General features: G+C 32.7%; 1 protein-coding gene across 4 annotated transcripts in view; it reads right to left on the bottom strand.

Annotated features, from left to right (window-relative positions):
- Window positions 1-23,120, bottom strand: part of LOC100879238 (uncharacterized) — an 84,471-nt gene that overhangs the window by 60,931 nt on the left and 420 nt on the right. The window contains exon 1 of one of the 4 annotated variants that reach the window (XR_013037767.1): window positions 18,899-19,140. The exons of 1 other annotated variant lie outside the window; for it this stretch is intronic. Coding sequence is in view for 1 of the 3 variants with exons in the window: in XM_076530274.1 (XP_076386389.1) it covers window positions 7,319-7,416 (98 nt within the window). In the remaining 2 variants the exon portion in view is untranslated. Of the gene's footprint in view, window positions 1-7,318; window positions 7,420-18,898; window positions 19,187-23,120 lie in introns of those variants that run through there. 2 more of the 4 variants (XM_076530275.1, XM_076530274.1) reach the window with 2 other exon arrangements.

Genomic DNA, 23,120 nt, shown 5'->3' with positions numbered 1-23,120 from the left:
TGTACTGTGGTCGTTGCTTAGACCTAGATATGGATGTCGAGGCGATACGGTAGCCCAAATGTTTGAACCGTCGCTTAAATTTTGTAATATTGGTAAGCTATGTAGTTGATATAAGTGGTATTCCATACGGTTGACTAACGGTATGCGTATAACTACAACTATTTTATCAGATCGGTGTTCCAAAGACACTTGGCTTATTTTAGCAATTTCTTCGATTCTTTCGTAACTTCGAGGTACAGGTAGTTCGTATTGAGTGATCGAATTATGAATTTCGTTTATAGTAGCTTTTAGTTTATATCTGTCCAACAGAGATGGATGTAATTTTCCTTCTTGTGCCGAAAGTATGATGGTTACAAGAGTTTGCGCCGAGATGATATAATGGTTCAACGAATGTTCAATAGAACTTGCGACTCAGTGCGATTGTGTAGTTTAATAATTTTTCCTCGTCTAAAATTTCTACCAGCTCATTAATTTTTGCTCTATTATCTTTCATTTTGGTTGTAAGATTCTCTATCAGTTTATGTATGTTATGTACTTCACTTATGACTACATGTGTTTGATTTTTCACAAGTTGTATTATCTCCTTCTGATCAGTATACAATTTGTCTATCTGTGAATCATAGTACTCTGCGTCGTCCGTATTTAATGTGCCGAACAGTGTGCGACTGACTGATCCAACAAATTCGAAAGGAGCATTACGACGAATTAGGGTTTTCGGTGGATCATCTTTCTCCGTTTTTCCCATATTGGATTCCAAACCTAATTCCTTAATTTCTGCATGTATCTTCAGTGCTTCTTCGATTTTTGTATTGAGGTAATGTATATGCAAAACAGAACTACATTCTAACTTAATCGGGAACTTTAAACATCGCTTGTAAATGAGATTCAGGTTTGTGTATTCCTCCGAAAATTCATGTTCTAATCTATTTATATCTATCGCTACTATTACACGCCAATCAGCCCTTTGAAAACGTATATTATGGAGTCTTTCGTAGTATAATCCAAGATTAGCGTCGATGCGTGTCAATCGGTATGGTTCCTGAGCTCGGGTGATCAATATAAAGATCAATACCAATGCCAATCATGTGTATGCCATTCTTCCCTCCTAATTTACAATAATTTTAGTTTATCAATATGTTTCGTGACCTGTTTTCCATTAACTTCCAGAATAACATTATTTTTTTCCAATATTCCAACTATTTTATATGGTCCATGATAACGCCTACTGAATTTACTTTTTCGTGCTTCGTTAATGACGTATGTCATGTCCCCTATCTTACCATTAAATGGTCGCGATTTTGAATCATAATAAGTTTTAGATCTTTGCTTTGCTTCAATTAAATTATTCTCTGCTATTGTTTGCATTTCTGAAAGACGAGTTATTAGATCGTGTAAATACGAATTATACGTAGGTAGTTTATCGTCTATTGTAAATGAAGTCGGACACCGTGCAACTTTTCCAAATACCAACTCAAATGGTGTAAAATTTGTAGCTTCATGTACTGATGTGTTGTAAGAAAACATCGCAAAAGGTACTAACCGATCCCAATCGTCAAAATTATTTATGTAATGACTAATGTATTCCGTTAAAACAATGTGACTTCTTTCTAACGCGCCATTCGTTTGTGGTCGGTATCCAGATGTAGTTACATGTTGAATTTTAAAAGTTTTAGTTAAGTAATAAATGATTTTATTGAGAAAACTCGTTCCTCTATCGGTCAAAATTGCTTTGGGTGTACCATAGTGCAATATTAGATTTGTTACTAAAGCATGAGCTATTGTTTCAGCTTTTATGTCAGGTATGGGAACTACTATACAATATTTTGTTAAATTATCCTGTATTGTCAGAATGTGTCTATTTCCATTAGGAGTGACAGGTAAGGGTCCTACTATATCTACTGATACCTTTTCGAATGATTCCAGAGGTGTGTCAGTTATTATCATTGGTTCTTGAGTTTTTGCTCGGACTAACTTTTGATTTTGACAACTATTACAAGTGCGAATAAAATTTTGAACATCATTACGTAAATTGGGCCAATAAAATCTTTCACGAATTCTACGATATGTTTTAGTAACTCCCTTGTGCCCACCAATTAAACTTCCATGCAACTCTGAAATTATTTTCAGACGAAGTTCTTCGGGTGGTACTTGAACGTTACCATAACAAAGTGTTATTTTTATGTTACTATCCTCAAAAGTATTCACTAACATATCCGCTAGTGTACCCCGATGTAATGTATCAGTAAAATCGCCAATTTGTGATATTCTAAAAGTATTGATTTTTAAACTTAAAAGAATTTGTTTCAAATGTTGTAAGCTATTTTTTAAAATTTCTGTAGATAATTCATCAAAACAATACTTTTTAATAACTACACTGAAAACTTTGTATTTTCCACGTTTTGTGACTAATACTTGTCCTAATTTCGGTTTAAGATTCTGAAAATTTTCTGTGTTTATGATACCTAAATCAGAAAGTAATTTACTTACGGGAGTAATTGATCGACAATCTGAAGAGATAAAATGAACATAATGTGAATGTCTGAATGTTAAATTTTCTCGAGAATAAGTTACTATCTTTTGAGTTTCGGAATGTGAATCTAACGGTAAATTTTCTTGTTCTTGTAAATCTCCATCACTTAAGTCTAAGTCAGAGTCCACGTCTGCTATAATTTGTGTCTGTTGTAGTGTAGTGTCTTCGTCAGATGTAATGTCAAAAAATTCTTGATTGCTTTGATTCAAATTTCGTAAAGTCTCGTCATCGCTGTCACTACTGTAAGCTTCTGGCAATTCAATCATTGCACTCTCACCTGATTGAACTATCTCTGAACCCTGCTCGATTTCGTCCAACACAGGAGACGCAGTTTCCTTCTTTGGAACAGTAGGGATACCCGGCATTCGTGGTTCTGAATGAAATTCCAAATTAGGTAACACACTCCTGCGACGACAAAATTTTGGAGCATTTGATAATTCATCTTCCGAACCATCGTCGGAAAATTCAGATACGCGCTCAGGCTGGAGCACTGCAGGTTTAAATTTCGATTTAGTCCTAGTAGCTATTGCTTCTGTATCAAGAATCGTCTGAATTGTATTTCGCTTGCTTTTTGAACCTAATGGTCTGCCTCTTTTCCGTTTTTCAGTCATATCAGTCTGTGTTGCTGGTTGTAATGGAGTTTTAGAAGATTCGGGACCAGAAATTGGAAGTAAATTTCGTGTTTTAGTATTCAATTCCGGATTGTCCTGTTCGTCAGACGAAGATAAGGAAAATTCATCGGAAGATATTATTTCGTTTGCGATAACCGGGTTACGCGATAGAACATTTGCATTAGTGTTTAATTTACCAGATTTTTGAACAAAATCGTAATCGTAATCTCGTAATTTTAATCTCCATCGAATCAATCTCTGTCCTGGATCTTTTATTGAATTTATCCAACGGTTCATGATCGCTAACCAATGTAAATTTTCGTCCGTACAAGTATGGTCGAAAGTGCAAAATTGCATATAAAACTGCTTTTTCGGTAGTAAAATAATTTTGTTCTGGTTTTGTTAAAGTTTTGGATAAATATGCTACTGGTAAATCATGACCATTAAATTCTTGACTTAATATTGCACCTATTGCATAATCTGATGCGTCTGTTGTTAATGTAAAAGGTTTATCAAAATTTGGATACTGTAAAATAGGACTTCTGCATAATGCTTTACGTAATTCCAAAAAACTCTGTCTTTGCTTTGTACCTCAAACGAATTTTGCGTTTTTCTTTAATAATTCTGTCAGTGGTTTGGCCTTTTCTGCGAAATTTTTAATAAAACGTCTATAATATCCTGCTAAGCCTAAAAATTGTCTAACATTTTTGAGATTCTTGGGTCGAGGAAAATTTTTCACTGCTATTATTTTCTTTGGATCGGGTTTCACCCCGTTTTTACTAACTACATGTCCTAAATATGCTACTTCTGTTCTTAGAAATTCACATTTATCCGGTTGCAGAGTTAATCCTGCGTCAGCTAACCTCATAAATAGTCTATGAATTTTCTTTTTATGTTCTTCTAGATTTTTGGCGTATACTATTATATCGTCAAGGTATACGAAAACTTCGACACCCTGTAAGCCACGTAACACTAAATTCATTAGTCTTTGGAAAGTTGCTGGTGCATTGTTGAGACCTTCAGGTATTTGAACGTATTCGTAATGACCTGTGGGTGTGGTAAAAGCTGTTTTATGGGCGTCTTTCGGATCCATTTCTACTTGTTGAAAACCACTAGTTAAATAAAAAGTTGAAAAGTACTGAGCTTCACCAATATGATCCAATATTTCAGCAATGTTTGGTAAGGGATATGCATCGCCAATTGTTTTCTCATTTAATTTTCGAAAATCTATTACCATTCGCCACCTTGGATTGCCTTTAGAATCAGGCTTCTTTGGAACAATCCAAAGCGGTGAATTATATGGTGAATTTGATGGTTTTATAATTCCGTTAGATAATTTATTCAAAATCTGTCTTTCTATTTCCTGCCTATGAATCGGTGGAAATCTATATTGTCGCGTATTTATTGGAATATCGTCTACAGTCGGTATATGGTGCTTAATAAACGATGTTGCTTGCAATTTATCTCCAGGTAAATGAAATCTTTCAGGAAATTCTTCAATAAGACTTATTACGTGTTCTCGTTCTTCCGTATTTAAATGATCTAATCGTAGTCGTTTAACAATTTCCGAAACTCTATCCGAAGTATTTTCTGATTTTTTGTCTTCAGAGTCGGAATCAAAATATTCTTTTTCTGGAAAATTATGATATTCAAACGGAACTAACTCTTGAGCAGGTATTTCTACCTCTACATCTTTGTCTAAGGTATTGATAGCCAAGACATGACACACGCCACTGTCGTTCACAGAGACTGCAGCTTCGCCAATGTACAAGCCATCAATGTTGTCTATGAGTGGTAAATAACCTTCTTTTAGATTAGCGTTTACTACATCTATTGCTATAGGTTGTCGTGTTCTTGCTTTAATCAAAAGTACTCGCGGTTTTAAATTTCGACGTTCCACGTATTGTTGGCACTGAATTTTCGTCTATGAATCTAATAGGTCTGATCGGATCACTTTGAGTAACTAATGTGTTATGCGCAAAAGAAATTTCAGCCTGTTCTTGTCTAAGATAGTCCTATCCTAATAATCCATCATGTTTCAAAGGAAAAGTTGATTTTACGACATGAAATCTAACCGGTCTATTTTGCAAAGTCACGATTGTGCTACCTATTGTTTTTATCTTTTCCGGTGTTATACCACTAAGTATAGCCGAATCATCTATTGAAACTGTTGTGTCTTCGTGTAGTGAATTTAATTTTATTATGTTCATTTCCGCGCCTGTATCTACGAGAAAATTAGCTGAACCCGTCCGTAGCTCTTTCGCATGCATTTTGACTATTGGTGATTCGCGTTTCATCTCTACGGTAAAAGATGTTCGTTCTGTTCCAAAAATTTTACTGTCTGTTGACGCTGATTTTTCCCGAAACTCGCCGTCGCGTCTACTCGACGAGCGTTTTGAGAGTTTAAAGAATCTGATCTATCTTGATTATTTTTGACTGGATGAGGAGAAGGTGATCGAGATTTTGGAGTAGATGGAGTATTTTGGTTGTAGAAGGCGAATGAGATCTAAATCTGGATTCTTGATGGTTATTGTGATCATGATAACGAGTTGAACAACAGGAAGAAGCGTTACAATGACAATGATGTTGTACTGGTTGAAAATTTTGAGAACAACAAAAATGATAATGTTGCATATGTCTGGGTGTACGATATGGACTTGATGTTCTAGATCGATTTTCATCTTGTATCGGATAATTTGGAAATTCTCGGTGTTGATAAGATGAATATGGATTATGAGAATATTCGCGATAATTATTAGATCTGTGATTTTCACGTGGATGGTAGTCATATCGATATTCTGGATTAGTAGAAGGCTTATTCTGTTCATAAGATGGTACAATTCCGGATTTCATTCTAGTTTCGACTTTAATTGCGACTTCTAATGCTTTTTCTAATGTGTTTGGATCTCGTGCGTCTACTGCTCTAGCTAATTCGTCTGGTAAACCTCTAATGAATGCATTAATAGCTGTTGCTTTTACAGGCTTTAAAATACTGTCCACGTCGTCAGCGTAACTGTCTTTCAATAAATTTTGAAACCCACTAATTAAAATTCTCAACCGATCGTAAAAAGCGTAAACAGATTCGTTTCTTTTCATCCGAATGTTTGAAATCTCTTGCTGATAATGTTCGTAAGTTTTTCCCGGAGCAAACCGACGTTTTAAATGTTTAATTAATTCATTAATTGAATCAAAGTGTAAATCGCAAATGCCATCTCTTGCTTCTCCGCGTAATTTTGTTAAAACTGCACGTATAAAAGGTCGTTCTGATTCTGGTGGAAGACAATATGCACTGTTTTGTATATCTATAAGAAAATCTTTGAGCGGTATATTATTTCCGTCGAAATATGGTATACTAGCGATGGCTTGTTGTATTGCAAAACTTTCAGCAAAAATTGCAGTCATTTGTTCGGTACGAGAAGGATGAGGTTCTGCGCTCGAACCAGCGCTATGCAATGGTTGCGACATTTTGTGTTATATGTTAATAATTTTGAATATACACACAATAAAAGATATAAGTAAAATCGTAAGAATATAAGTGATACTGGCAATAAAATCCAATAGCAAGCGTTATCAGGGGAACCAAATTGTTTTTCCCTCCAATCTGTGTATTAACAAATTGCAAAACTGCGTTTCTCGAAATAACTTCAAAAATTTAATTTCTTTTAAAGGTATCCCACCGTGATTTTAAAATATCCCACCGCTGCCACCAATTTTCTTTTAGGCTGTTACGTGCGGGAAGCGCGCGTATAAAGCCTCGAAGGTTTGTTTGCCCTAACAAAATTAATTGTTCACGGGACTTAATGTTTTTGTGGATCCGGAAATACGCTAGTCCCATACGGGCCCTTTCACAAGATCGCAATGATTAGAGGATATGACGGAGGCAATTGAAATGTAATTCAAAATAATTAAAATATACAAAAGATTATATTTTGTATAATAAAATATGGAACGGTTAGAATGGTAGCGTATATGATATAATGTGAATTACAATGAATTGAACAAAAGATATTGTGAATATCCGAGACGCGCAATTCGAAGATTTGAAGGAGAAACAATTATTTAAATACAAAATAAAATTATAATCCAGTGAGGGAAATCCCAAAGTTAAATAATTAACTACTGATTTACTTGCCGAAGAATTCATAAAATAGCTGGAAGAATAAAGGAAACAACTCACCGAAATATGTGTACTTGAATGAATTTAGAATTAACAACTCCCTTTGCAAAATGTGAAATAACGGCTGCGCCTGGTTCCTGGGAAGAACACACACACATGTAAGCGCTCTACCAATGAGAATTTTGAAAATGACCAATTGTTGAATTCAAATTAACTGCAAAATAAAATTATACTTTAAAAATTAAAAAGAATAAACTTGAATATAATTGAATGGAAAAATAAAATAATATATTGAATTAAAATTTAACGTGAACATTAACGTGATTATTTAACACGAAAGCTTTACGTGAAGATAGAGTCTTTGTTTGAATTTTGCACTTTAACAAATTCAAGAACAAATTCGTCTCTAAACCACTTCACGGACCCTCGACACGCACCTCGCGATTATACACCGAAGAGTGTCGCAACTTGCAGCTCTCGGAGAAGGAAATTTTGAAAAAATATTCCTGTTCGGAACGTAACAACTTTCTAAAATTATTTTTAAAAAATGTTGTGTCTTTGATGTAATAAACAAAAAAGTTCTATATTTATTTTGTAATAATTTGGTTTAAATTTACAAATTTACAGAAAATGATCTTCAGAAAATGATACTCTGTTTTTTAAATTGTATGATGATTTTGTCTTTTATTTAAGTGCTTTATCCACTCTTTCGTTACATATAATTATTCAAAATGTTGTTCTTTTAATTGATGCGGTGTACAGTATCATAAATATACTGTTGGGTAATGGGCTGGATTTTTATTCTAGACAGGTTTTTGGACTCGGGAATGGAGGACGGGAATTAACTGTTAACACTTTTACACTGGAAACAATCACTTTCACTTTATTTACGATTTCAGTTTAAAATTTTGAACAAAGAGTACGAAAGGTCACACATCGACCGGTAAACGAAACTACGACGGAAACGTACGGAAATCTTGCCCTTGATCAGGTCGCTGCTCGCAAACGCGACGGAAATCTTGGGCGGAACTCTGCGTTAGCTCCGAACGCGACGGAAATCTTGACGCGACGATATTACCGAATTTTCGCAGCGATCAAGGTCCGACCGCGGAAGCACGAGATACCGGTCGAAATAAAGGCTGAGAGTCTCGCCACGTGTTATGGCGGCAGCAACGGTGTTTTACACGAATTAACAGCACAATGCAGAAAATATCGCGGGCACGACGTTCCGTTAATTTTATCTATGTTTGGCGTATCTAACAATAATAGCTCGGCGGATTATCACAATTTCGCGGAAATCGAATTGGAAAATAACTCGGGTGCGTGTGACTTCTCCAAGAGCCGGAACAACAAGAACGACGGGGTGATCTATCGGCATCGATCAGCGAAAACGGGAATGCGCGAAAGATCCTAATCGATATAGAGCGCAGGTACGCAGGAGAACAAGGACCGCGAATAGTAACTACAATTACGCATGAAAAGGATCGGTAATGCGCGTTGCCTCGTTCGCGATGAGATTTGTGATTCGCGAATTCGTCTCGATATGGCCGTTAGCGCGATATTTAATGTTTCCACGGAGACTCTCAGCTATATGCGGACATTACGGAACATATACAAATTCTCTAATATTTTTCTATTTTGAGCAAAATGATATATATTCAAGAAAAGTAATTTTAAAATAATTTTATTTTTAAGAAAATTGTGATGCTGTGTCAAAACTTACTTATGTACAATAAAAGTTGAAATAAATAATATTTATTATCATTCATTAAAATGAATATTACTTTAAAGCATATAAATAGCATTAACACTAGAACTACCAACCAGTCAGAATGACTGGTTTCAGATTTCTCATTTTATATTACAAAATTTTATTGTCGTGATTTTATGGAAATGTCTGCCATATTTTGTTGAGGTAAAAACTAGTTCTATATGTTACTTGATACTTTAGTATTTACTTATTTCCCTTTTCATTTTATTTTTCATTCTTCGATAAACGAGCATTTAATGTCGGGAGTTCTAGTGTTAATTACATAAAATAAAAAATTACTATGATCCCACCATTTTATTAATATTCCAACTTCTATGAAATTAAGAATAATCTCATTTGTTATCCATATCCGCTTTCCTATAATGTTTCATTTGCTACCTCTAAAAATTAACTTTAATGCATAAAGAGATTAAATAACAAAATAACACAAGATAAAATACTTTTTCAAACCAAACTGAAGATGCCTACGTATTGAAAGTAGAGATTATATCGCATACAAAAGTGGTCATTCTAAAAGAAGAATTGCAGACATCGTTACTGAAAGCCGTAATTATAGTAAAAAGCAGTGACCAGGTCGACTGCTTCTTCGAAACGAACGAAGAGTACTTTCGGCCGCTTCTAATTCAACTATATCGTTAATTGAAATAAAAAAGAAACAGAAGTCAATTAAATATTTCTGCAAGAACAATAGACAGGTGTATTGTGACAGTAAAAGCATGTTACCAATATCGAAAAATACAGGCAACGAAACAAAACCCTCGTTTGTTAACGCTAACACGAAATTGGAAGAAGTACTACACGTTATAAAAATAAAAATTTATTTTTTTGTAGAATTATCATTGGAATTTTCTGTATAAAGGAAAAATACAATTTTGATGGTAGTTCGTATGTCTTCGGTGTATTTTTTAGCACCCGTTTGTAGTATTGTTTAAAATCGATTTGAACACTTCAAAATGATGCAAATTTAATTTTTATGGAAGATAAGATGTGAGGAGGGCAATTTTTGGAAAATGATATTTTAATTTTAAAGTACTCGCTCTTCTAGTATGAACTCTATAGAAAATTGACGGAAAACGTTAGTTCAAAGAATTCTTTGGTGATAATGATTAGTATATAAACGTACAAAAATTAAAAATTGCAGCTGTTGAAGCATGAAACAACATAGATAAAAATATATTAACAAATTTCGTTGAAAGCGTGTAAAATCATGTTTTTTATATAATCGATGATGATGAGTATGTGACATATGATAAAATCTAATACAATTTAAAGTATTACACTTTATTACTGTAATACAGTAATTTACAGTTCGTAAAAATATTATTGTAAAATACTCCAAGGTTTAGCATTTTTAAATTCATTACTTCGTGGCTTATGCAAACAAGAGTATACTTTTGTTAAAGTTGCAATTAATTAATTTTATATAATTTTTTAAGCAGTAAAATTGTTTTAAATTCATTAAATGAGACAGATTCAAATTAATCTTATTTTGTATTCATTTTGTTTAAATAAGGAAATTAAGTATATGTTTTTCATAAGACGACACTAACTTGTCATTAAACACGTATCTAAACATCGGTGCAGACATGATTTCACGTAAGAACAAATTATTTCAACTAATCAACGTAAATAAATTTATTACATTGTTAATGTTTACTGTATTCAAGAACATTCTGTATTCTCTACATTTATGATAATAATAATTATAAAAATATAATTCTTTCCCTTAAACATTGATGGAATATAGGAGACTCTTATATTTAAAATAACACAAAACACAACTCTGGAGAGATTAAATGAATTTATTATTTAAGAAAAACGACTTGGAAGGACTTCTTTAAAATATGTTAATTACACTTGATTTATGAATATTGAAAATGCAATTCTAAATAACCCACTATATTTTATATGTGTGAAAAATTATAATATCAGAAAAACAATAGCGAAGAAATATGTAGACTTTATTTTATTAATATACGAAGATCCGATCAAAATCGAGCGGTATCTTACAAGTAATCGATAAATGCACGAACTTGACAATACATTTATTTTTACTAATTTCATTGATATGAAAATTCAACAAACACGTAATAATATTAACATAACCTACAAGTTATATACTTTTCATTATTCTTCTTACATTATGAAGTCACATGAATGTTTCAGATTGTCGAAGGAAAAGAAAAAGCAAATAGACTATACATAAAAAGATGTTTGCGTAGCAGTAAAAGCTTTCAAAATAGCACTTGTCGTTACAAGTTACAGATGAAAAGTTCTGTGTACCAATATTAATTCAGAAGAAAAAACTCATAGTCGATCACATGAATTTATTCTAAATATAATATTCGTATTCCCTAAAATATTATTAGCTTGTTTTTTTTTTATGAATGACGAAAACAATTGAAGTAATACATATTTAATATTTAATATTAATAATTTAATATTTAGTGGTTGATGAGCAATAATTAGTGATTACATGTCATAAATATTAATTACTGAACCATATAAAAAATTCTAGATTTTAATTCATTTAGAACTCATTCTCTCACAATGTAGATTCTTGTTATTTTATTTAATAATACAAATTTTACCTTTTAGGATAAACATATATAAAGTAAAGATATCAGTAGTTTACCAAATTTTAGAAAACATAAAAAATAAGGTTTTTATAAGTTGTGCGCTTTTGATGAAAATATCTTCAGATTAATGTACTTGAACTTCAATTACATGTGAAGAGAAGTGTACTCATTACTAACAATGAGCATCTAAATTCATTAATGTAAATAATATACCGTTATATTTCTATTTCCATAACGTTTTTGTTAAGAATGACTTTAGGTGAAAAATTCATACATTGTGAACATTTCGCGAATGAAATATATTTTTTCTAGTATAAGTGGTCAGCTACAAGCGACCAGTCGGTCAGTTACTAATTGTTTCAATTTTAAGAGTGGTCAATTCTTGAAACATTTACCAAATTTTTAAATGTACTTTGTATATTGAAATTTGAAATTTGACAATTTGAAAATTTGTATAACTTAACTTTTTTTAAAAAGTGATCTCGTTACATAATCTAGAAGGCTTAAGAAGTGCCTTCCAGCATCGACTCTCGCTATTTAATGATAGAGCAAACGACCTTTGTTCACATGGAAGATCTCCCTCAACTAATTAAACACTGGTACCTGTATAGTACAGATTTAGTTTAAGTTTATTTAATGTATTATAATGGAAAATTTATTTATGTTTAATATCTAATGTATGTTAATGTTAAGTTTCCATTAAAACTATAAGAAGTGCATTTATTTCAGTCTGATGTTCATTTTATAAGCGATCGATGCACCGATTCGCAATATTGTAATCATAGACGCGGGAATATTAGCTATAAAGGGCATATGTTGTCATTAAAATCGGAAAAGTCTGATTGTGTCAACTCTCAACGGTGTAGCCCAGCGTGCGCGGAAAACTAAAGGGTTTTCTGTGGCCGTCAAGCTCCCCGCGTGCTCGGAAAGATGAAAATCTTTTCGAGGCCGCTATAGACCTCAATTGGGTAGGCATCTACCGCTATGAAGGTCCACGCGTGCACGGGAAGACGAAGTCGACCCGGGGCCGCTAAGCTACCAGCGAAACCGGCAGAGTTGACTTTTTTAATGAGTGATTATTCGAATTTATAAGAAAATTCGATAGAAATGCTCGTAAGTAGCGAGGTTCCGCGTCTATGAAGGGCGAAGCATTTTCGGACGTTATCGGTAGCGTTCGTCAACAATCGGTATCGCGTTATCGCTCCGTCGAGTCCGTGAGCGCGGAGCAGGTATTCATTCTCTTCCTGGCGACCGATTAAATTATTTATGCCCACAAAATCCTGTACAGTACCATTACCTTAGTTGCAATATCACATTACCTATACATATATAAAAGAAATTACTATTATCTTAGCCCCTTTCTAATCATTTAACCACTGTGACTTTACTGCGCACTGTAAAATATGGATATAATTTAGAATATAACATTTCTCAAATTACAAGTATCCAAACAATCGTTGCACTGTAATGACTACATAACAAACAAAAACAGTAATACTGTAGTGTTAATACTACACGGCTCACAATGATTGGAGCAGTAGCAATGATATTGCTGATGGTACTGGTGGTGGTGGTAGTGGTGGTGGTGGTGCTGAAAATGCTGGTGCCGGTGGCCTAGATACGCTGTTGGGGCCGACGGCCGTTGCACCTCGGTTATCGAACAGCAGAGCTTGCACGGAGTGCAGCTGCACCGCTATAAAACTATTGCAGACCTCTTTTTGGCGTCCTCCTTGATTTCCTTTCGGAATCGATCGGTTACATTCAATGTACGACAGATAGAACGGTTCAACCTTCAAGACCGATCTATCGCTTCGTTGATGATTCAGCTGATTAAGTATCGCATTTAGAATTAGTATTAAAGATTTACTCTGTAATTGCCGAAGCATACAATTTCACATTTCCAAATGGACTGAATGTACAGTTAGGGATTATTCTATTCGATTATTATGATTTTTTAATATGTAGGAAGTATTATTTTGTACAACTTTATGTGCTAACGGTTAGCTTTACTATTAAATAACCTTACTGATTATTACTATTAATAGTTTTTGATATTTCAGTAAAAAATTGTCGGAGTTTTGAATTTCGTCTATATATATTGCACAGTAGGAACATGTACGTTAATTTTATACGACAAACAATGTCTTTAGTTTGTTCATTTGAACAAACTTGCGTTGGCAGTGGCCATTGGAGCTATACAAACTTAAACTCTGTCACAGGAAAATAAAAACTGATTAGCAATCCTAATAGAACGATTGATCAGTATTTACTTGTAATATAACTTAGTTTGTGTAGTTGTAACGACCGCCTACACATGTGAAATACTGTGTGTTTGAAACAGATTTTAAAACATTTCCAAAGAAGTTTATTCAATTTTAACTACTTTTTATTTTGTGCATGCAAGCAAAAATTCAGTATAGAATTAGCAGCAGTTTTACATGAATCTTGAAAACTGAGTATCTATTTCTATAACATATTTAAAAATTGTCAAAATAAGAAAGGTTGTCTGTGCATTTACTTGAAACGATATTATTTTAATTCGATGAAGTGTTACCATGATATGTGAAAATGTTAAAAGTGGTCTAAACAGCGTAAATACTTTTTTACGTTTTGTTTGAAAAGAAAGCACGATAATTTGGAACAGATTATATTAAAGATTAAATCTCACAAGATGAATTACAGATATTGAATATGTGTAGATAATAAACGTAGAGTAAGTTACTGAAATCATCTGTAAATTAAAGATCAATTAATGTTGCAAACATTTGCATTTTTTTTTTAATTTTTAAACACATATTTTGCATATTATAACATGTACTTTGTTTACAATAACTAATTATAGCATGTACTTTGGTTTTGTAATGTTACTATGAAACACTTCAGAAATATACCTAGAATAGTATTATAAAAAACAGAATAATCAAACTGTTTTTTTTTTATTTTTGTATAAAATTGTAACCAAACCTATCACCTTTCAAAATGGTTTCACTTGTCTCCTACAAATTCCATAATATTTTCAAAGTTCCAAAATGTTCTTTATATTTTTTGATTCCACCTTTATGTATACTTTGCATGTATGTCATATTTCACGTATTTGAATATTGTACTACGTTGTAAAAATATTCATTCTTAAAGGTCATTTCGTCTAAAAATATTTGAAAATTTACAACTTTTACTGAGTGTTTTCAAGAGGTAACAATGAATTTTCGAATACGGGATATCTAATGAAAAGAATGGTCGTATTTCATCGTTAATCTTATAAAAGAATAATTCTGTGTGTTAATGATAAATACGATCTCGCGTGCCCATAGTTACGTTCATGAAGGACGAAAGATGAACGACATGCGATCCAACATGCACATATCCATGCAGCTTATATTATCCCCAGTTATACAAGCAGGATATTCAACCGCGCCACGAATTTCCAGCTAATATTCTACCCTGAACAGAAAGAAATTATCTTACCGATCATCCAATGATTTTATCTAGTTATTCTAGAAATTATAATTGTATTGAATAACGTGTGAATAATAAAAATTTTAACGCACGAAAAGCTATGGTGAAACTACTTATATAATATGATAGATTGCAATGATATTATAGATAAAATCGTTTCATATTTTAATACAAGCATTATTTGCTATATTATTCACTGTCTGACTATGAACATCTGTTCTTTATGAACATAATAACAATATTGCTAAAAAAGAATTATTTTGTTTGTTTTTTACTTTCATATTAATAGTTAATTTGCATAATGAGAAATACGTGTTCCACTAGTTACGAAAACTGTATCTTTTTTAAGTTAATTAGAAACGCATGGAATGTTTAGCTTGTAGTATCAGAAATTAAATTTTTGAATAGTTTTGTTAGGATTTAAGGGATGTAATATATTCATATAAATAGTAATATAAACCTAATTATTCAGATTTTAATTTGAAACTAACTTTCAGTTTAATTTATCTTCAAAATTATTGTTATCTTTAATTAAGTTTTTGAAATTACATACTTTGAATTTATTAAAATTACAATTACATTTTCAACATTTATCTTCTTATTTATCTCTTAAAAAAATTGATATCTTTGACAACTAATAGGAGGTAAATGTTAGTCATATTTCATATTTATACAGTGTCAAAAATAAATTTGTACAAAAAATGTGTTTTGTTAAATATGACATTGTCTCTACGTACATACACAACAAAATAATTTTTGTCATTTGACATTAAGAAAGCTTAAGCGGCAAAGCGTATCAGTTCAAGCGAAATAGTACAAATCATTAAGCGTCTATATTTTGTAAAGAAACCAAATTAACATTTGAACATACATTCGTAAAAAGCCAAAAGATATTTGTTTAATGTGTAAGTATACAAAGTATAGTATATGATTCAAAGAAAGACAGGATGGTTACTACAATTTTTACAAAACTGAAATTGTCTTAGAAGTGTTGAGACATTCCATTCGCAATTATTACTGTATTTCTTCGATTCTGCTGTTTGATCCGCAACAACTAAAAAACGATGCTCCAAAAGAACTCATACGAAGGTAACAATTCAACGGGACCTAAATTCGTTTGCAAAACTTGCGTCTGTGCAACTTTCACGGTTCTTTGTTTAAGAGGATTGTTCGTCAATGGTCGTGCTTCGCAGCAGTTCGACGACGGTAAACGAAATTCCAAGGTCTCTAATTGTCACCAAAGCCTCGGTAACTTCTATTCCCCAACACGAACCGTGTCGCCGTCTTGGTTTTCCACGCGGAATCGTGCAAGTTTTACAACGAGTCGGTTACGTGCACGCCGAAAGGGTAACCTTTATTGCTCGGAAAGGCGTAAAGTGGGACAGTGGCCTGATTCCTGGAGTCATGGCTGCTGCTGCATGTACACCGAGGAGAGTGGAACGGCTATAGACACACAGAATGTGCAACCAGTACCGTACTCTCGCTCTTGGATTTTTGCCAAAAGCTCGCGGGTATTCCCACTCGTGGTAGACGAAGAACAGAGAAGAAACGGAAAAAAGCATAGGATTAATACATGTACGCGTTGCGCGAAGACAGTGGACTCGTCTGATTCCCACGCCTCCGTGTAATTTGTTCCACTTTTTTCGCTTGTTTGATGGAAATAAGCCTTGAAGAGGAATTAATTTCTCTTCGTTCGAATCGATGATTAGCAGATGCAGATATAAAAGCCCGACAGAAAAACAAGACCGTCCGAAGAGTTTCTGTTTTGTTAATACAGTTGTTGACGATCGGTGTCAAGAGGGAGAACTTTTATATTTGAATAACTTTTTCTGCTGAATTAGCCTGTAGCCATGAAATGTAAATCGTTAGACGGCGATCGATAATCTGTGTATTTCGTGCAGCAGGGGATTATCGATTCGTGAAGCTGAATCAATGATGATAAATTTCTGAACAAAAATTAGTAACTTACTAATTATATATTTACGAAGAAAGCTTGTAAGTTTGACATTATTACATTCAGTAATGTTAGGTTTTATAGGAAATTATGATTAGGTTCTACTGTATTATTTTAGAGAACATTTCATTTAAAACTAGTAAATTATAACGATCATAGCTTCATAATGGAATATTTTGTATTTTTCGTGAATTGAACTATGTCTAATTGAACTATGGCGGGTGTTGTCTGAATAGCGTAAGAAAATGAATGGAGAATGTTATCGATGAGGGTCGAAAACCTGCAAATTTTTTAAAAATTGAACTGACCAATTAAATGAATCATGGAAGGTGCAGTCTAAACGATAAAAAACGGCTTGAAAGTATTTATGCAAATATACGCTTTCGCATGGTGCATGCAATTCACGTATATTGAAGGTGGCGTGACATCAAGGTGGTTCACCCTTTCGCGGAAGATACCACCTTATAGGGGTGTTACGTGTACTACGTGAAAATGAGCGATTCTCGTCGAGTACCACCATACAAAGTATCGACAGCGCTTCGAAATTAATTTTCACGATATTTCTATAGCTCGTAATATTTGTATATCAATCGTATACCAATAGCTTGAATATTCCATCTCATTTCTCGATGAAACGTTTTACTTTCAATTATTTGTCTTTGATGTCGCTGCAAACACGATTACTTTGAAGCTTTCTCGGCTTCTTCGTATCGTAATACGTGCTTATTTTTTTTTACAAGTGAAGCTTCACGCGAAACGAAAGATCTGATTCGACTTGCAGAGAAATCTAATTATCGATCGCGTGAGAAGCTGAAATCTTCGTAAAAGTCTATGGATGTATTTGAGTGAGACGAGAAATTTCTCGTACGTTGACTCATGATTTCCAGTCGCACCAAATGCAGTTGCAACTTCGCCTGGCTTTGTTCCAGCAGAACGTAGTTATATCTATTTCGATAGATTCAGTAATCGAGGTCAGTGTACCTCTAGGTTTGACACATCTATTTGTGGGGTAATTTTAATACACTTTCACCTATTTTGGTCCCATTAAGAATTGAGAGAAATTGTAAGGTAAAAATTCTATGGAACTAGCATGTTACTGTGGATACCTACATATAGTGCATCACTAGTTAAGAGTCTGGAGCATGAAAATGTCACTTCGAATTATATCAGAGTTTCAGTATATTCGATTTGATTATTTAATGTATGTTGTCCAAATGATATGAAGAAACAGTGGGCACGTTCTACGATATGTGGTAAGGTGAATGCGATCAAAACAACAGTAGAAATAGTTGATTAAAATCACGAAAATCGATAAATGGGTCACCGCAGGTCGTCGGGCAATATCTTACGTATCCACGATGAGTACTCGATCGTCAACTGGGTCATTCGACTGTAGCAAAAATAAGCGACGGAAGTGATAGAAAAGCGATAGAGAGCTCGAAAATTGTTGATTTGGATAACCAATGCGCACTTAATATTTGGTGATTATTTTCAAAACGAAGTGATGCTAGAGGTTGATACAGCCAAAAATATTTACATAACACACACCTTAATTAACCATAATAAACAACTATCACATAATTCTACGCTGGAGTCGAAATAACTGACTCATGAAACATCAAAACATGTTCGTAGAATTTTTCCAAATAATTTCGATATTAAACTCTTCTCATTGAAAAAATGTCTTACGAGCCAGTTCCATGACGCGTATTTACATCGACTGTTGGCAGAGTAACAGTTTCATCCCCTAAGAAGAACGCACTACTCCACGCAGTTTACGATCAGTCCCTTAGGAACGAATTCGATTAATATCGTGAAAGGTAACAAACACACACTTCATGGTCATTGATAAACATCGGTTAAGAGAATGTTCAACTTACTTTGCTAGTTGTTTTCGACAAGTCTCGGTGAAATGCCGCGCCGATAATAGCCCAATGCCAGGATAGTGAAACTGGTTCTCACGATGAACAGAACATTGAGCTTCTCTAGTCGAGGAGAATTACACCACAAACCGACTACACTGCTTCTATAAAAGATCGCTTTCGACAGGGTGGTGGTCCCGCGAATACTGCGCCTCCAGAGCTTTGTATCTTGGTCGATAAACCACCCTGTCGGCCACCCACTCAGCTCTCACTAAAGGTACGATCACACTTGCGCTCACGTGGCTCCTGGGCTGCGTATATTCACACGATGGATGCTTACTCAGTACGTATACTTGAGTGCGTCGTAGGCTTTCTTTGGATAAGGCGTCATATGGAAGCTTTTTACATTCGCGGATACTCGCGTTCTTAAGTTTTCAAATTTTCTTATTGTGGAACTCGTAGATCATCGGATACCTATGTTCTCAAATTTCTAGATATCAGTTATATATATTTGGTAAGAGCCAGAATTCCTATATCCCGAGTTTTTATGTTCCGAGTCCCTATATCTAGAGGTCCTATATCCCGAATCCCTATACCCCGAATCCCTACATCTCCAATCCTTATATCGCTATATCCCCAATCCCTGTATACCCACACTCTATATCCCCAATCCCTATATACCCATTCCCTATATCCCCAATCCCTATATCCCTAATCGCTATATCCCCAATCGCTATATCCCCACTCCCTATATTCCCAATCCCTATATCTCGAATCCCTATAACCCGAATCCCTATATCTCGAAACCCTCTATCCCGAATCCCTGTATCCCGAATCCCTATATCCTGAATCCTTAGATACGCAAATTTCTAAATACCTAAGTCTTAAACTTTCCAAATTACTAAATTTCTGTAATGCTGAAAGTCCTAAGACCAAACGTCTCCAAACTTATTTGTAATAAAATTACTAATCTAACCATAAATTCTGATACACTTGATTATTAAATAATTACACAATGGAATATTAAAAACCATTCTATAAATGTACCATGTCAACATTAACCACTAATTTCTAGCTTTTAACATTTTTTCAATTTTTTTACATGTTTTAAAGATAAAGCGAATGAAATTAAATATAATATATAGTTTTAGAAGAATTTAAAAAAATTAGTAGTAATTTGTTTTTGTTCTATTTTGTAATAGGCATTCTTATACTTGCAAGCTTAAATTCTTGTGAGTTTTATAGCTTATTTGAAGTATGCAAAATTACTATTGACGTCAGTGTTAATACTTAGTCCCTCAAGATTTAATGCATAATCATAAATTCAAAAAGGCATCGACTTTAATAATTAATATCGCAGAATAAACTACTTAGGAGTAACGATTATAATCTGCATCAAACAAGTTGGAGGAATTGAATATTATATATATTTAAATATTTAAAAAAAATTTTTCTAAAATTGCATAGTTTGCAAAAGTTAAAATTTGTTGTAATTTTTAAAGTACATAAAAAATTCACTGAAATTTTGTTTCATGAATTAGTATATGCGAAAGACCAAAAACTTTTTTCAAGAAGATAAGGATATTCCACATAAAAATTGACTTTAATACACTTCTTCTCATGTTATTTGATTTATGTACTGCACGTGTACTTTTTCTCATTACCAGACCTTTAACCTTTCTTGTCGACCACTGACATTTTTATAATAAAAGTTAAATCATTTGAAAATATAATACTTCCCCTTTACTTTGCTTTAAAGCATGTTTATTTGCCTGATATGACAGTTATCGATACTTGTAACTCTTATTGTTATTTATCTGGTAATTTGGGGGATAGCTAGCTAAATGTTAATGACTTTGGTACAAAAATTTCTACCATTTTTAAGTTATATATGAATAAGTTACTAAGTGTCTACAGCTTTACTTTAAAAATCTACTAATACAAAAAAAAGATTGTCATATTTTATAGTTGTATTGCTATTTAAGTATGTTCGATAATAACTTATTGTATGAGCTGCACATAATAATTTAGAAGTATAGGATTTAAAAATTTAATAATGACACAATAAGTTAAAATATATGTATACACATGTACATATATTCACATATGCACATATACACATGTATACATATACATATACATGTACATGTACACACATTTACACACGTTTACATATATACCTTTACAGATGTACACATGAACACATATACACATATACAGATATACAACGCATATACACACATATAGGTGTGCAGATATACACATATGTACATAAAAAACAGTTATTTGTTATTTCAATAACAATCGATATAAAGAAACAAAATAATTAAAACATTTGATGTATGCATCAATGATGTACACATATGAAGTTACAAAAATAATTATACATTGTACAGTGCCTATATTCTATACACGTATATATAAAATCTTACATGAATTTCATATTCTACAATTTTATGCGCAAATAAAATATAATTGTAGATATTCTATTTCATATTAATGTTACTCTACATATAAACAATCTGAAATGTACACTATGTATATATTATTTATACAATTTCATTCTTTACAAATTATGCATTAATTCTTAATAGTGGAATCTAAACAATAATTGTAATAAACCAACATTTCTTATGATCAAATATTATATCCTTTAAATTTGAAACTTTTTTCAATTAACAACGCTTATTATTTTTTGAACTATGAACTTCAAAACATAGTATTTTTATTCAGTTATTCACCGTATATTTAACATATATTATTTGTATTTATATAACATTAAATTATATGTTAAATTTCATTCGTTTGAAAGTAGAAATGCATTTTTGAGCTGCTTTAGTTTTTTTTAGAATTAATAAGCATTTTTACATACTGTAGATGTTAGTTTCGCAGATTTCCCGATGCGTCTGCAAAATAATCGTTTTAAATGTAAACGAGCAACATTCTGCACCGCGAAGATCCAAACTTTTCGTACAATGTTTGTAAACAAAAACGCATGTTGAACTGTTCCATGTATGTTCGAACAAGACGCAGTATATTGTCCGTGGTAATCAGGGTGATTATTTTTAGAGCGTGCAGCGCATAGGTGTTACTCTATCGAGAAAATATCGATGAGACCTTCTTCACAAGGTTGGTCGGCTCCTTGTTGAAGCTTAAAGCGATGCACAAACGACAATAATTATTTTCACAATAAATCTTATAAATTAATTGCAAATACAGATTTGCCTGATATATAATTTTAATATGCTTTTATGTACCACTAATTTTCAGATTATACATAGATATTTTTGAAAGTTTGTCCGATGTTCGATATTTTGCATGCTGACGTTTAAAATTAATATATTTGTTCAATTTGTATTTGATCATAGACAGGAATCCGATTTTTGGGATTCTGTTTTATTCAATTTTTCTAAAATCATTTGATAAACTGTAATATTGGTTTACACTAGAGATATTTGGTCTTTGATAGAAGAATACTTAAAAAAATTTAAAATATTGGCTTCTATATTCGATGCAGAATACGATTATAAGGATTTGATAATTAAAAAGACATGTTTTTTAAGTTTCATTCCAGTTATTATTAAAGTGTATAGTAATACAAAAATACTACATTTAACATGAATTCAATTTTAACTACATTTTAGAAAGATTATTTACAGTAGTACTACTTCTTAAGCAGTTTGAATTATTCAAGAAATGTTTTCCCACTCGCTGAGATACTATTATTTCAAATGAATGAATTATTTCTGTATTTTATATGAAAAGTGTGTTTAACACTGTGATTACGATAGAATTTTTCCAAAATTATTAGTTATAATAAATTTAAATTATTGGCTATAAAAAAAAAAGAGAATGACAATTTTTAATAATAATATCATTAATATCACTTAAAATAGAATTGAAAAGTTGAGCTGTTGTAGCAATAATAATAGTTGTTATTTCAATTTTGAGTTTCGTGACCGGTTAAGTTGTTAACTAATCTGAGAAATAAGTAAATGATGATAAATTAGTGATCACATGATAATATGATCAACTTAAGTTCAATTGGGGATAGATTAGTAATTAAAGCTGTAGTTTATACATTTCATTGACATATTTAAGTAGCCAATGCTTCAAGCGATTTAATCTCTTTCCTTTCAAAGCATATTCGATTTAAACATAATAATACAATAATTGTAATGCACAGGACATTCAGCAATTAACATCTTACGTGCAGCAAATATTATATCAACATGCTACG

Source organism: Megachile rotundata, chromosome 3, assembly GCF_050947335.1.
Source record: "Megachile rotundata isolate GNS110a chromosome 3, iyMegRotu1, whole genome shotgun sequence".
NCBI classification, from domain to species: Eukaryota; Metazoa; Arthropoda; class Insecta; order Hymenoptera; family Megachilidae; genus Megachile; species Megachile rotundata.
The sequence above is the reverse complement of the archived record's forward strand: the minus strand, read 5'-3'. Positions and strand labels throughout refer to the sequence as shown.